The sequence below is a fragment of the Falco punctatus genome, assembly GCF_963210335.1.
Source record: "Falco punctatus genome assembly, chromosome: 8".
Taxonomy (NCBI): domain Eukaryota; kingdom Metazoa; phylum Chordata; class Aves; order Falconiformes; family Falconidae; genus Falco; species Falco punctatus.
In genome coordinates, this window is record NC_137588.1 from 61337107 (window position 1) to 61354147 (window position 17041).

Below are 17041 nucleotides of genomic sequence, written 5' to 3' on the forward strand. Positions count from 1 at the left end.
TGAGCTCCTCGAGTTCACTGTCCAAGCTAAATGATTCCTAATTAAAGATAATGACTTTTTCATAAGCAGTAATCAATAAATTTCTATCACAAACACCCTCTCTGCAGCCTTCCATTTCTGCCCCCCTCAAGGGAAGCCTCTGCCAGCCTAGGCTGGTCAGTCTGCAGCTGACTGCTTACACTTCAAAAGAAGTGTAAAAAAAAAAAAAAAAAAAAAAAAAGGAAGATGGAATACAAACACCTTTTGCTGATTGTTAGCTACCTGTTGGCCTAAAAGGGCCTCATTCTGAACAGCAAGGCTTTCCCCACTTGCTATGTGTATCCTCACTGCCTGTCTCTTCAAAACACCCTGCCAAGGGCAGAATGCGTCTTACGTCCAAACCAGAGATCCCAAAAGTATACCTCTTCATTTACAACCTAAATCATAACAAAAAAATTTTTGCAGATTTTATCAGTGCAAACATACTGCATAACAACCCATTGCTAGTCAGTGTTTCTTTATGATTCTAGTTATATCTGAACAATTGGGGGTTTATTACCAACTGCTGCAAAACACTCGCAACCACAGATTTCCTGGCTCTTGCATATAATAATAATGAACCAGTAACAAGCCTTTATAGCATCTTTTAATGAAGAGATAATACTAAACTCGTGAAGCATTTCAGTGGTAGATTGCATTCACCCTATATAAAACCAAAGCTGGCCAAATGCAACTGAGTATTTGTGTGACATCAAAATACAGTTTCTTCACAGAGATCTGGAAAACTAAGAAATGAGACCTAATGAAACAAACTGAAAGGAATATTTATCATACAGTAACTGTGACATCTTCAATGTATAGTTTCCTCAAGAATGACAAAATAACCACATACTTAAAATCAATTTAGTTTAGAAAATTACCAAAACTACTCTTACCTGTATGGTTTTCAACTGTTTCACTCAGACTCTAAAGGAAGTAGAAGATTAAGTTCTAGTTAATTTTTTCAAGTCTTTTGTTCCTAATATATGTGTTTTAACTGATTTTTCAGTAAATGCTACTACAAAAAGCACCTTTACCTTAGGAGTTACTAACTGTAGACAGTAATAGAGGATTGATTGTAAATAGAGATTAATGCAGATTTGCAGCTAGTATCTAAAGTCATGGGTTTCTTTGGTGCCTTGCCAATAACCGTTGGGCTGCTGTACAGGAACAGGTTCAAATGTACTTCAGAAAGATTCGTATAGACTAATCTCTGAGGCTTTCTGCATAGATAAGTTTCCTCTGCTGATCTAGTCTAGCAAAGACATTTTATAGCTAATTTAAAATGGAGAAGTATAGAACAGTATAAAAGAATACTATGCACTTTATAGCTATAGTAATTATTTCGGTAAAATGCTTATGGGTATATACAAACAACAACAAAAAAAATAGCTGTGGATTTGTTAGTACTGGAAGGAAATAAGCACAAACATGGGCACACACCAGGAGCTTCTGTCTTCTACTCATCTTCTAGGTACCACATTAGGTGCCTGGCACAGAGGTGCTGCGAGCATCTCCAGATCCTTCATCTCGTACACAAGATGGAAAGAGCTGAAGGCAAACTGCACTGCTGGATACAGGCCCTCCTTACCTAACCTGTTACTGGGGGCTGCTCCTGTCATCCAGCCTCTCAAAGTCAAGCTTAGCCTTTCTGCTGTGGTTGTCTCTGCCAGAGACAGATTTACAGAAAGAGATATTCTACTCACCTCTCACGTCTATGGTGGTTACAGGAATATTTTGCATAGTATTTCACACAGGTTTCATAATATACTCTTTCTGTACTTTGATCAAGAGTGATGTTCACATTTTTTATCATTGGGATTTGAAGTAGTAATCAAGATAAACAATTTGAGTAAACCCATGAGTTAATTTATGTAAGAAAGCTTTCAGGAAATCAAGTTTCCTGAGACTGAAGAAAGAATGTGTCCATTCAGAATCATGACACCATTGCACTTGGGAGATTTGCAAGAGCTGTGTGAAAAGTCAAGACTAGTCTCTTGAGATTATTGGCCAATTTCAAACTAGTTTTTAAGCAGAAGGGCTCCAGAAGCAAGAGGACAGGGGGTGGGGAACGGGTGTGGGTTGGGGGTGAGGGGAACGGGGGGGTGGGGAAGGGGGGGGGGCGGCAGGAATCATGAAGGAAATAAAGTCAAGCATGTTTGTTGTCAGATCAAGTAGGAAACCTGCACTATATTGTGCTGTACAATAGTTTACACAGGTAGTTCTCACCAAAAAAAAAAAAAAAAAATCACCGCCAGCTTTTTTTGATACGCTAACTTGGCATAACTGAATTTCATAGCAGGACTTCTACATTTTAATGCAGGCCCTACTTCGTTTTCACCATGACCATGACTCTGTCAAATCCACATAACCAAAGGATTCTCATGGTTGCACGCTTGCTATCTTGAACTCTTGACAGGTAACAGTGGAGGCCAGTTGCGTGGGCTTCGACTAAAGTTTTACACAGGCACCATCATTTCCATGCTGAACGATACTCAGAGCCAGGCTAGCTTATCTTTGAAAGTAGTTGCATTTGTATCAGTGTGCTAAACCAAAAAAGTACCATGTTGTAGCTTCTCCTTTTAAAAGATTCATTTTAGAAAGAACCATGTATTCCACAAACAGTATTGAAAACACAACGACATACTGTCATTCTTAATTTAAAACTCAGATACTTGAACTTTGTGATCAAACACGGCAGTTCTAACAATTTAAACGTCACGGATCAGACTAGAGCAGTAAATGATGATCATGCCCAGAAAGTAGGTTAGTATGTCATGTTTGCTGGAGGCTTGTGAGCTGCTCTGCTAGACACCAGCTGCTGCACAGGCAGGCAAAAAGAAACAACCTGTCTTAGGAATAGAAATCACCCAAGTTCCTTTGTAAAAGTTTCTGTAAGCTGCACTGAATATGAAATAAAATTAGTGAAAACAATAGCCTGTTTACATGCCTGCTTGCAGATGCCTTCCTTTATAAGAGATAAAACATGAGTTTATATGGACAAATCTTTATGAGACAATATTAAGCTTTTGGAAATGCAATAACAGTCTAATATTCTGTCTCCAGAAATAAGCATGAATCACTAAAGGGAGTAACTCCAAGTATGTTGTAATCTTACCCTTTTGTTTGATGGTGTGAGTATATAAGGTAGTTGGTTTTTATGTAAGATATATTATACTTGCTTTATACATATATGCTAGACCTATGTCTTTCAGGCAAAACTAATAATATGTAAAGTTAGCAGTGCCCATTAAAATGCAAAACAATTGTAAGAGTACTGATATAGATGCTGTTTGTACTTTCTGTGGAAAGAGCCACCACAAAGGCATACTAAGAATTTTTTACTTGCCTGAAAATAAATTATTTAGAATAGAGATTCTGTATTCCTGTGGTATAATACAGGCTTGTTATTAAAATCCCATTGAACCAGTGTTTTAATCTCAAAAATAAAAATACATGTATATGTCATCTTTCATTAGCAGAGAGTGGTTATTCAGTCATTGACATTTTGAACAAGTTTTCAGTCAAGGCATCATGAGGGCTGGCTGGGAGCCCAGGGGGTACCACAGCCAGCTGGGCAGGGGTCTCACCAACCAGCTCAGGTTGGTCCAACCAACCTTACCAACCAGCTCAGCGAGGCAGGTCCAGAGACAGCAGCTACATTCAAGCAAGAGTCCAACATCAGCGGGCAAGTCCCTGGTGATGAGGCAGGTCTGAGGTCAAGGTCCTTGGCCAGGCAGGGAGGTGGCAGAGCCTGCGGCATTGCTCAGGGGGCAGTAAGGGGCCAGGGCTGAGCTTCAGTGGGCACCTGGGGCCCAGGGACAAGGGTGTGGATGAGGCTGCTCAGGGTCATTCATTCCTATTAAGGTATTAATGTATTAGGGGCCTGACACTTTCCATAGGTAACTCTGCCCACTAATCCATAAAACAGAGATTATTTGATTCTTTGATTTAGTATTTTCTGAGCAGCATTAAAATAAATTGCCAGCTCATTTGACTTCTGTTTACTGGTGTTGATAATAGATTGTCGTTCTGGGGAAAAGAAAAAATTCTCTGATTCAGACTTTTTGTGTCATTAGCTGTTTGGTAAATACCACAGTGTGGCTGACTTGAGTAATGAAATCCTCAGAAATGACTGTACCCACTTAGGTTCTGATAAATGTCTTTGGGTTGAGCAGACAATAAATTGTCTTGAAGGTGTCGCCTGTAATAACTGCAGTTCTGATTGCCTGCTTTAACAAATAAGTGCCCTCCATGCTGAAGAAAACACAAACCTTGGAGGACTAAGGCTGTCCAAAGTAGGCAGCTGAAGGTTTGATTTGATCAGAAAAACAGCTGATAATAGAAATAACTGATAATAAGTTAACACCTGAAGTAGCAACAAATATTTTGAGTTTTAATACTAGAAAAAGCTTTGTAGTTTTATGGTTGAGTTATGGCTCAAACAGGCTAGCTGTGAAAGCTGTGGAACACTGAAAGATTTCAGAGGAAGCAAGCAAGATTTTGGTCAAGGATGATACCTAGACATACGAAACTCTGTTTGAGGTCAGAGGGATTCAATGACCATTTAGTTCCCCCTCGGTCCTATGTTCCGTTCATTCATGCACTCTTTATGTCCATATCTTCTTTTTCTGCTACTGGCAAGTGCTCGTTTTTTTCACAGATTTGAGAAAATCGGTTCACCCAGTTGGCAGGAGGAGGAAGTGGGTTTGTTGCAGTTCCTCTGCCAGGGGAGAAATCTATAACAACAATAAAGCTTATAAAAGGGGTTTTGACCAGTGTCCTCCAACCTTTTTATTTTGTCTGTGGGGCCTAGGATTCATGCATAGATAAAATAATATTTTAGCTTTAGCAACCTTATCTTCCTTTTTGATTCATATTCATGACAATCTTTTCCAGTGACATGTTTCTACTAATTCTTTTCTGTACTGTGCACAGATGGTGTAAAGTAGGGGGGGATTTTAATGTTAGGTCAATGGCCAGTGAACAAAAAAAATCAGAACTGACATGTTCTCTGCAATTTGAATTGGTTTTTTGCTCTCTAAAGGTCTGGGTGTTTTAATATATATATTGTGTTTACGTTCACATAATGCTATAGCATCACTTGGTCACAAGAGGGAACTCACATATCAGTCTCTACGATCTGGTTTTCCTATTAAAACTGAGGACTCTGCAGACTAATAAAGAGGGGGGTTTGGAATATGTATATGTGTGAGACATGTAAGTGTGCATACATAAATCTATGCATATTTATATGCCCATGCTTTTTAGTTACCAAAGAAGGGAAAGCATTCATAGAAATAAGGAACAATAACCCCAGCAAGCATGACAGCAGAAGGAGCCTTAGGATGGCCCCAAAATAACTTTCTTATACTCATGGGTATATATCTTACACTCATGAGTATATGCTCATGGGTTATGGCTTATCTGTGTTCCCACACTGTGGTTGTGTAAATCTCAAAACTAACTCTAACATACGGTATCAGGGCACAGACGGAGCAGAACATGTGCCCTCCCAGCAGAGCCTGACCAGCAGGGATTACTCTCACCGTTAGTTTTGAGCAGCCTTGAGTTTTAACTTTCTGTTTTGAGCCCAGGATTGCCTTTCACCTTTGCAGAGAGTCCCTTGCCAGCCAAAACTTGACTGTACTTGGGATCTATCCCAAAATTCATAGTATTAAATGTACATGCATATCATTTGGTTGTTAACTGTGCTTATTAAAGGAGAAGACTCAAATACTAATTAACTTGCAACTTCTGCTAGATGCCAGTGGCAGCAGCATGGATGGTATCCAATCTGTTCGAGGCTCTTTTTTTTTTTAAATAAATAAACCTATAAATCCAGAGCTTTCTAACCTTAATTACATTGTCATTGTATTAACATTGAATTAACATTGTCCTCAGAACTTGTTGTCACGTGTCTTCCTACAGTGATGTTCCCACTGGTCAAGCAACCAGCCAGCAATCCTGCTAGTGTATTTGTAATTTCCTTCCAGAAAACACGTAATAACTGGCCCTAATACACTGAGTACAGTGTGGAAAGTTCTTTGAAACATCGCTGGTGTTTCTGTACAACTGCTGGAGAAGACAGCCTGCATGCAGCTTACAAGATAACCCCTGACAGTTCAGTAGCTGAATTTGGATCTAGATTTGCTGACATTTGAGTTGTAGATGAGCAGTGTGGTTGATTTCCTAGGAATTGGTAGCCACCTTCCTGTGTGGAAGTGAACTACCTTGTCTCACTCACCCCTGCGGTGTGCCTGGTCCCTCACAGATTCATTAGGCACTGCTATTTCAAGCACAAATTGTAGTGGCCCTTTAGCTTATCCCATGGCTGTGAAGCAGTGCAAACCCACTACACTATGCTAGCATGAGGCAGTCCTGGTTGATTTATCTTTCAGATGTATCATCCATTTTGCAAATTTTCCGTTTTGTCCTCTGACCTTGTGAGTTCTCTAGTTCCCTTCAAGTTTTCTTGCTGTACAACTGCTCCCCTTCAGGTACAGCATCATGAAGAACATCCCCACTGTGGCTGATGGCACTGCTACAGCTGCGGTGGATGTTGGGCCACACATCGGTGATGTGCTGCAATGAATTTGGGGCCCTTTAGAAAAGAGGAGGTGTCCTGCAACATAGGGCTGATTCCTAGAAGAACTGTTAATGTATTTTGTTTTGCATCTGGGTGTAGATGTTTGGAGAGATGTGCAAGTTTCAAGAAGCACAGAGTGGATTCTGTGAAGCTGATTCTTGTTCATGCAGTGAAAGAAGCCATAGACAGGAGAAGGCAGCTCTCCTAACCTGAGCTTGCTTACTGAACCACGAATCACATGGGTGTCTGTCAGGTTTGATAGATGGTAGGGCTGCTGGTCTTGAAACTTCTAAGAGAAGGTGACATGTAACTAATCATTATCCATAATCTGCACGTCTGATTTATTAAACAATCTAATTATTAATTTAATTGCAACACACCTGCATACCATTGTTCTGTTTGTTTAACTTGGCGGGTTAAGAAAGTTTGCACAATCTAATTTTGAAGATCTTAAAAGTCTGGGGTTGGTCCAAGAAAATTACAAATAATAAGATCAGACCTCAAGCCAGGTGTACAGTCACGAACATGTCTCATGCTGTTAGGAGTTACCACATGGGACCGCAACCTGGATGTGAGCACAAACACACTGTCGGAAAGATCAAGACACTCTCAAGGCTGTGTCTTTTAGCTGCTATATTTTTGTGTGCTGTTGCTGATTCTGGACACGGTTTGTGTCTCAATATACTTTTAGATGCACTTTACAAGTGTATGTGTGTCTTTTTGTAATAAATACAGTCAAATTACAGGACTGGATGCTCCTTGGAAAAGAGTGTGTGATAGGATACTGTTGTTATTCTGTGAGGCTGGGCTCTAGCCAATGTAATCTTTGTGGGTTAATCTGCAATAACTGGTCTTCCAGCTTGATCAGGAATTTTGGTAGGGGTGACTGCAAATATAGTTACCAAAATGTGAAGTAAAACCAAAGCATGGTAATAACTGAACATTTCACAATGGAGCCAGAAGAATGCCAGCTGTGAACCATGAAGAACCATGTGGCAGTGTTTGGTTCATTCCAAGAAACTTTGAGGAAATATTGAATGGGAACAAAAAGCTTTTAGTCTCCATTATTAATTCTCTTCAGTTTTTTTCAGAATACCTCATTCAAAACCAGGAGTTTTTCCTTAGTTTTCAGTTGCTGGAAATTAAAAAAATGTTTTTGTAAATTTTCCAGCAAGAATATTAATAGCTAGATACTGCTTGGAAATATTTCTACTTTGAGGACACAGACCTTTAGATTTTACATTTATTATGAAAAAGATTGAGCTAGATCTTGTAAGAATTCATTGTAGATGCATCCATTATGTTTTTCACATCAGACAAGACTTGTAAGGAGTCATAGTTATGTCAGTTTTCCTTTCATTAGTGGTCAATATGAAGAAGATGAAGCATGTTGCCGCAAGTACTTACCCGGGTGTTGATTGAAAAGATACCTTTAATGAATACATGTAGAATTGGCCCTTGTGAACAGAAAAACTGATGTCTTGTCCAAGTACAAATTCGTGATATGCCTAAACTTACTGAGGGTACTCAGTGCGGGTACAGTCCTGTTCGTCTTCGCCCTCTTCCAGCTGCATGAAGAGTCAGATGGAAAATGGAAGATTATTTTTAGTCTGGACAGTTTTGCATCCCACACAGCCCTGTGATTCCTGCATAGGAGACTGTTTAGCACAGACCAGTTGTTCCAAAGCCCCAGGCATTTTCTAGTCACTGGATCACCTCCTGGGGACGGCAGGTAGCAAAGCTGTCAACACTGGTCAGGATTTCCTAACCACCACTTCCCTGGAGAATTTTTGAACCTTCTGTTGATGCTGTAGCCAGTCTACTTGCCAAGAACTTCAGTTACTTTGTTTATGTCAGGAATTCTGTCTGCATTTTGACTAAGTACATTTTAAATGTCTTCATAAGGTGTTTGTATTCAAGAGAACGACCTCTGCTAGGGCATGTCATTTTGATAAAATATCTCTAGTATCAAATAAGCATCAGACTAGACTTCCATATGCCTCTGCTGACTACTTTCTGATGCATCTCTTATAGATACAATCAGACAGAGGGTTTCCTCTTTCATTTTTTCATAGTTCCTCTTCCTTAAACAAGAGTAGGATAAAATTCCCTGTTCGTTTCTGTAGCTGGGATTGCCTTGCTCTCTGCAGTCGTGGGGCTGGCAGCAGAGCACTTCTGCCGTATTCACCTCTTGCCGTGCTTTACCCACACTGCTCCGCTTCCCAGGTGGTTTCCCCTCCTGCAAGGGGATTTCTCAGTTTACTTCCTGGAAAACTCTGTTTCCCCATAACCAGGTTGTTCCAGTGCCTAAGCATTTTCTGCCTGCTGGACCCCTCCAGGAGGCAGTTAGAAGGGAAGAAAATTATCAGCAGTCATTGGGATCTTCTGGTCTTCTACTCTGTCCTGAGGTTTGACACAAAGCCAAGCTGGTGCAGGATGGCAAGAACAGCTCCAACAGCAGTGCTGAGCGCTGGCTCCCACTAACCCAAGAAGTCTGTTAGGTTCTTGCCACTTTTTTCCCCTCATCTTCATGTCCTATGTAAATGAGGAATGAGGGCATTGTATTGAAATGTGCATAATATGTACTGTAGACACATAGCTTTTCCTAATTGCACATAGATCAATAAGAGGATTCTTGAAATGGTGAAAACTGCATTAAATTATCCTTCACCTGCCCATCTTGTCCTCCGTAGCCCATTGATATCACAGAGTTTGCAAGGAGAGGGAGATCGTACTTTAAAACAACCTACATTTCCTTTCCCTCTTCCCCAGAACAGTTGCACAACTTTTTCTGCCTCAGTCAGCCACCAGAGAAGGGGATCACTGGGCCCTAAATGCCTGCTTTTGTAAACCATTGTGTTTAGGGGTGCAGGTGATACTGATTAAATGCATTTTTTCACTTTTCCTTCCTTGGGAACACCATAGCCTTTATTTCTAATTGCACTATGCTGCTGAAAATACCTTGTGGTCAATGGGGATCTTTAAGCCTCATGCTTTCCTTTCTATTGCATTTTACTTGATAATATTATGTCAGGTGTATGGAAGCACAGCAGAATGAGAGTAAGAAAGGGTTTTTGCCACTGTGGAACAATCTTATATCTCAATGGCTGATTTATATCCTGCCTGAAGTCGATGTCAGACAGAACATCTCTCTTCTCTCCCACAGGCTGCTTGCAAAGTCAGAAGTAGGCTGATCATTATCTACATCTCTTAAGTCATGATTTCCCTCTTCTTTTGCTCTTTTACAATTCCAGTTTTGTGGGGAGTCAGGGGAAACTCCCCTCACTCCTGGGCTTGTTGTTGACCTATTACTCCTGGAAAATATTTATTTAGTCTGAAAGTTATCAAATTAAAAACTAGCAATATAAATGCAATAAAGAAATCAAGGGCATCTGTTTCTTGTGAGGCCTCTTGTTGCTCTTTCTGACATGAGTAAAAATAAATCTCACTGATATTTTACATGGAAAAATATCTTTAATGGAGTTTCTTACTGTCACTTTTTTCTAATTATAACCTGGTTTAAACTTAAGGATTGTTTCATGTATGATTATGCTACTAGATTTAAGATAGCAGAAACAATTCAGACACGTTGCTCATTTGTAAGTGTCTTGGATTTTTAAAGCCCATATGTGAATCAGGAAAAAAGACCATTATAGCAATGTAGGTGTGGTGTTAGTGAAGAAGCGTTTTGCCTTCTTGTTCCAGTCCTGTCGCTCCTCTGGTTGCCTGAGCCATGCGGCTGTTGCTTAGCTGTAATCCATCCTGTGTCCCAGCAGGAAGAAGGCAACATTTGTCTTGTGTCTTGTAACAGCAGTGTGAACATTTAGGCTTATTTACAGAAGTTCACTTAAGACAACCAAAAATTACTGTTTGACCTGGTGCTTGGTATGCAACTTCCACTACCGAGTGCGTGTCCATGAAGATGCTGTTATTTATAGATCACCATGGTTGCTTCCATGAGAGATGCACGTAAAACTCCTGGGAATTTTTAGTTCTAACTTTTGGAGATTTTTTTAGTTGATTGAATCAGAAGTGGGAGACCAACAGAGAAGATGGGAAGGGAGCTATAACCAGCTGTGGGCAGGTATAGATTTATCTGGGGGGGAAACAGACTGGAAATGGTAGTTACTTTGGCTTTAGTCTTCCCAGCAGCACCACCTGATACTGTGTGTGCTGTCATTTGTGCCTTGGCAATGTTAAACCCTGGTGTGTATTGAGCCCTGCAGGCAAGTGCTGTCAGTCTTCAATTGTAAAATGCACAGTGATGCGGAGGAAGATTTCTGTCTCCTCAAAGTCTTCTTTCCTTACTTTTCTGTAAAGCTAAGAAGAGTGAGGCTTGTCCACATGCCTCAGGAGGGTGTTGTGAGGATTAGCCAGATAAGATCAGCTTTCTTAAACAAATATGTAAAACTTCCTTTAAATACCGTGTGTGATTTATTACTGGGGAGCGTTAAATGACAGCCCAGTGCCTCTCCTTCCCATAGCATGGCTTATACCAGGCTTGTTCTTACAGGGGTGCAAGAAGCCCAGGAAAAAACAAGAACATAACAGATGCACTGGGGCAGTTCTAGTCCCTCCACAAATACCTTCTAAACCAGTGTTCACCTGTATGTCATTGGAGACAGCTTCTTATTAGATTGTTGGCACTGCTTAGGGCTTGGGCTTGTCCTGCAGCGGGTCGTGGAGTTATATCAGGGATAGCGGACTGGAGCACAAGAGCTTTGGCTCAGCTGCTGTACTTCTGCCTTGGTAAAGCATCATAGCAGAGACTCAAGCATATAAAGCTGTCCCAGCCAGGTTTCTGAAGACAAGACTAAAAGTTTTGTAATAGCAATGCTACTAAGTGGATGCCTGAATGAAGAAAATACTCCTGTGGAACTGCAGACCTTGTGAATGGGTTTCTGGCTGACTGCTGTTCAGCAACAGAAGCTTTCAAAGCAAGGGTTGTGTGCTGGATGGTGCAGCAGAATTGGGAGGATTCTTACTTGCTGAACAGTAACTTCTTGAGTGCCTTTGGGTCACTCATAGCATACAGTTTAGCATTACTTCTTGCTAATGGAGAAAATCATATAGCTGTGGTGATATGTGGTGTGGAATTGCTCTGCACATCCCCAACACTTAATTCTCATGAGACAGATGTTCCTGAAGAAAGATGTCTACAGAGGTAATGGTGCTGCTTTCCAGTATGAAGAAAGCAGCCACCCCTGCCCTGCATCCTCAGATATCAAGGGTTTCTGTCTCAGAAATCATAAAGCAAATAACATTCAGAGCCTCCTTTTCCTGATGTGAGCTGTAGAAGCAAGGCAAGTGGGGAGCTGTACGTACTTGAAAACAAGCACACGCCTTGCTGTGGACACGAATGGTTGGAAGAAGAGCTTCTTCCTAAAATCACAGTTGATTATCAATTCTCCATTGCAAATCTCTTCCACAATATATTTTTGTTGTGCAGACAAGCCATCTTGTACACCAAATGTCTGACCTTCTTCACATCCTCTCCATCGGAGTGTAGCATGTCATGTCTCTCTATAGAGAGCTGCTAGGGAAAGATAATTGAGATAACAGGAAAAGGTACTTGTTATACTAATTGAGTAACTCAATGGTTACATTCCTTTTGGTTTAATCTGGCAGTTTTACACTCCTATTATGAACCAAGCTCAAGAGAGAAAGAAGAGGCCCATGAGCATCTGCTGGGTCCCACATCTGCTCAGGGGCTGGCCCAGGGCTGGCTGCAGGGGTGGTCGGTGCTGCCAGGAGACATCCCACCCTTCCCCCAGGGCTTCCCTGGGGCTCGCAAAGCCTCGCAGGCTGTTAGAGTCCCACAGAGAGAAGATCTGAATATGCCTGTGGGCAGGCAGAGGGCTGAAATACTCGAGGATGGAGGACTACCATGTTTCCTGGACTCTAGATCGCAGGGGTTTGGGGGAGGTCACCAGTGCAAGCAAACAGTTTGCACTAGCTCAGAGATGCAAAGAGTAGGTGTAGAGACAGCTGCAGAGGCACTTCTTTCAGGCTGCACAATTCTACACCGAATGTTTTTGGCACATGATTATCATTTCTCTCACGCAGATTACAAACCGAGCCATCAGATGAGCAGATATTTTGCAGATGTATCTTCTGCAGTTTAGTAAGTTTGGTTGTTTTTTTCAGATTCTGTGCAAGAGTTTCCTATTACTGGCTCGCAGAAGTGATTTGACTGGAATCTGACTGACTACATTTGACTCTTGCCAGCTTATGCTGGGTAGAACTGAATTTATGTAGCTTTTTCTTGTGTCACAATTTCATAATTACTGTATCTATTTCATAAACCTAAGTCCTTTTCAGAGTAGAAGTACTAGACAAAGAATTTTCTTGTTCTTTAAAGTTGCTGAAAACACAGGTTAGAACAGCTGTCTGCAGCCCTAGGACCTGGGAATTCTTTTGCTCATCTATAAAAATAAATCAGCATTTTTCAGATTTTACACTTGCTACAGATTATGATTAGACACAGTGCTGGTAAGCGGCACACACAAAGGTATGAAAAGCAAAGCATCATGGAAACACTGAAATAGCTTGGACTTGCAACTGGAAAATAATATCAAGATGGAATGTCAGTATTTGGTGAGGCAATATTTGGAAACTTTAGATCTGAAATCATAGATTCAATTAGATCTATGGATGTTAATGAGCCTTTTTCTTCTGTTCAAGGCCAGGAGCATGCATAAGCATTCTGTTGATTTATCAGAAATGTGGATGACTCTGCTTTATACTAGAATACAAAAAAATGGTTATTTAGGAGAAAGCTGTCTGAGCTGAATTTGGAGCAGAAATTGTAGGAAGATATGAAAACATGAGAAGAGTTAAATAGTTGTTTTATTTCTTGGTTTCATCTGCCTAGGCATTATCACAGAAACAGTCTTTGTATTTTAATATTTATTATCTTCTTGTCATAGTTGAAGCAGGCGGCATAAACACATCAAGAAATGCATTTGATCTGATATACTTTACAGAAGTTTAACTCCTTTTATGTAGCTGTATCAGATGCATTTTCTGTGATCTAGTTCTGTCTTTTCCCCCAAGCCCATATTAATGGAAGCCTTAAGAATTCTAATGTAGTTGATGAGCATTTGTCATGCTTTTGATCTTAGAACATGTTCATCCCACCAATATCACACTTTACGCTGCAAAAAGAAAGGGAATTATATGCTTGCACTTGTTCCTTGAAGTCTGAAAAATCCAGTATATTCCAGTGGAGGTGGCGAAGAAATTACTTTGTTTGAGGTCTTTTAAGATTCTCCATCTCAAAGGCCCTGTTAAAATGCTTCGTATCTTTTGTTCCTCTCTGAGGCACAAAGGAGATGAAGTCTGACCTTCTGTCACCTGGTCGGGATTTTCCCTTGTGTGGAGAGATCTAAGAAACTACTAGCAAGGCTGGAATAGGTGGCAGAGGTGTCTCCCCTGATATGTGGGGGTTTTTTCCGGTAAAGCTCCCTTTTTGCCTCTTCTCTTTCTGTTGAGCTGAGTGGAGAGGTGGCAGAGTGTATCTGAGCTCCTGGCATTCTTCAAAGACAGCGTTAAATACATCCTGAGAAAGAAACAGTTGTGCACAATGTTCCAAGTACACAAACCCATTAACTTGTAATTAACCTTGGGTATGGTCTTGCTTTTGTATGTTAAGGTGTTCATGAGTTCTCTACTACTGACTATTTAGAAGAGAAAAAACAAACAAGGCTATGGGCAGGAAAATCTGCAACCTTGCAAGAAAGAAGCTAAGTGACTTATTCATGGTGTGCAGTTATTATTAAAAAAAAAAAATATGCAGGAAGAAAACCCAGAATTTCTGTTTGAATCTCAAGTCCACAAATATTCCTGGGGCTACCATAGTGGGCAGAGTGTGCATTTTGCTGCAGCATCTCATGTGAGTGAAATTGTTGTAGCAGAGCTTTGCAGAAGCATTTAGACATCTGCTGGTATGATAACGGGATGTTCAAACCTTTCACCAAGTACAAAACATATAAAGTTAAGATTCTTGAATACTTTTGGTGTTCAGGTTAATTATGGCTTAATTGGTTTAGCAGTTGTTATTTCTATCTTTTATATTTCAGGTGGACAATAAATACAATAAATAACATTTCTGCTCCCCCTTCTTATAAAAGAATTTTGGGTTTTTAAAATTTTTTTTAAGCTCTAGATTTATTGATTTCTTGATAGGTTGTCAGGATTTTATTCAAAAACTCCTTCACATTTCCCTTGGTCTTGTACTGGCATTGATTCCCGCGTGCCAGGCTCTGTGATAGAAGCAAGAACAAAGATCAGGTTACCAATGATTTTGTGAAAAATAAAGGATTTACTTGAAGCAGATAAAATATACATTCTCTGGAACCAAGCAAGGATTTCAAAACCAGTTCCTAAAGAACTGTTTTTTGAGCAGTGAGTGTAAGAGTGGCTTTTCATGGTGACTAAGAAGGTGACAGGTGGAATGTCATATGGTTATAGCTGAAGTAATTTAGATGGTTTCAACTCAGAAGATAGGGCAAACAGCAATTTAAGAAGCTGGGTAGGACTAGGGCAATGGGTCTGCTTGGTGTTGCGATGCCATTCCGACAATATTCCCCCTTGCAAGATTGAAGTAGTTGAAAGGAGCTTGAGACACTGCAACGTTAGTATCTTCTGTGTCTCATTGAATTAGACAGCAGTTTTGCTCATATGTAAATAAAGGCTATTTCCCTGCATCTGGGGATCCAGGACTCTTCCTGAGCATCATCACAAGTCTGAAGATGCTGCAGGTCGCAGCAGTGTTTCTATCCAAGCATCCTTGAAGAAACTGCAGCTTAGGTAGGATTAATGCTCCAGAGGAGAAGGATGCCTCTGCCTGCCTGTTCCCAGCCATGCAGCTTCTGCACATCTACTCTCCGGTTTTATATCATTACTATTTAGTATAGAAACACATTTTGAGAAAGGAGAATAAAAAAGTAATTTAAATAAAGCTCCTCTCCCAGAGATCTATGTTTAATGGTCCTCATGCGGCTGGAGAAGGGAAAGGGCCCAGTGGGGCAGAACCCATCTCCCTGCATCCTGTGCCAGTTTTCATGGCTTTCCATCGCCTCCTGCATGTTGCAGCTATCATACCTGCCTCCTGCATGAGGTGAGAATTTAAAACACATTTGAAATTAATCTAACACTTGGCTACAAATGTTGAAATCACAAAAAAAATCCTTTCTTTTGTAAAAGGTAGACAAGGATCTAGAGAAATGTAGTCTTACTTCACAGAATTTTCTGTCCAGCTGAATCTGAAAGGTTAGATTAAGTCTTGCAATTACTGCACTTGAAGATACGTTGTTTTTCAGCATGTGTTCGGTTCCTTCCACAAAGCATGCCAATTCATGGCCAGACTGTTAAACCAAGGAGGCATTAGAAAAAGTTAGAATTCATTTGGTGTTTATCTTCAGGAAGAAGAAATAAGTATTGCTAAACATGGCAGCATGGCACAATTAAATGTAACATATCTGGCGTCTATTCAAAACTTTGGGGAGGTGGGGGTGGGGTGGCTGTAAAACACCAAATCATCGTGTATGGTGTAAGAAACACCTGTCACAGCTCTCAGAAAACCTCAGACTGTGACAGTAACCTTTTTGAAGTATAGTTTTAGCTAATGCTGGGTTTTACATTATCTGAGGAGGCTTTAAAGAATGAAATAGTGTTGGAAACACCTAGAGCTAAGCGTCCGAGGCCTGACACCTCTGGCCCAGGTTCAGTCAGTTGTTAGGCACCCAACCATCAAACAAGGTCTGGCAAAGATTGTCAAAGCGAGAGCCTGTATCTTTTGATTTGTAAGTCAAGTCCACACAGGACTCTTGCCCGACTCTGGCTTGGTTCTGATTGCACTGATAATGGGAGGACTTCTGCTTCCCTCCCCACCACTATTCACCAGGCTCAGTTTTGGTGCTACTAGTGATTAAATTTTTCCTCATAACCAAAAGCAAAAGTTACACAAGGAACAAAGTGAACAAACTTAAACTCACTAAATCCCAGACTTCTTTAACACCTACAATAGTTAAAAAAATACTTACCTCAGCGATGGGAAGACACGAACATGACTGAAAATGAGAAGAGTGAGCGTTAAAATGCAGCCCTGCTGGCATTCAACACACAAGTACATTTTTGTTTAGTTTCATGATATTCTCAAAAGCGATGTACTCACACTGGCAGCTGTCTCCCTACATGGGCAACTTACGGAACTTCCCTCCTGAAAGAATAACAAGCGAGACATCAGTATTTATTATAATCTACTTTACAAGCACGCATTTTTACAGAATGAAGGTGCTAAACAGCGACTTACGAGCAGATGTTTTGTATACCGGATAATTTCACGGACACTGCAATTCTGTGCTTGCACAGAGAGCAGCAAACAAGAGAAGAGTATGGATGACAGCATGCTGGCATTCATGTGCAACTCAG

At 40.6% G+C, this 17041-nt stretch overlaps 1 protein-coding gene across 1 annotated transcript; it reads right to left on the reverse strand.

Annotated features, from left to right (window-relative positions):
- Window positions 1-214: 214 nt before the first annotated feature.
- LOC308068536 (uncharacterized protein) lies at window positions 215-17039 on the reverse strand. The gene is made up of 5 exons (XM_080399323.1): window positions 16878-17039; window positions 16785-16829; window positions 16654-16680; window positions 15847-15975; window positions 215-14871 (listed from the first exon to the last, which is right to left on the reverse strand). The coding sequence occupies exons 1-5, from the start codon at window positions 17028-17030 to the stop codon at window positions 14764-14766; spliced, it is 462 nt and encodes a 153-aa protein (XP_080255449.1). The 5' UTR covers window positions 17031-17039; the 3' UTR covers window positions 215-14763.
- Window positions 17040-17041: the final 2 nt, after the last annotated feature.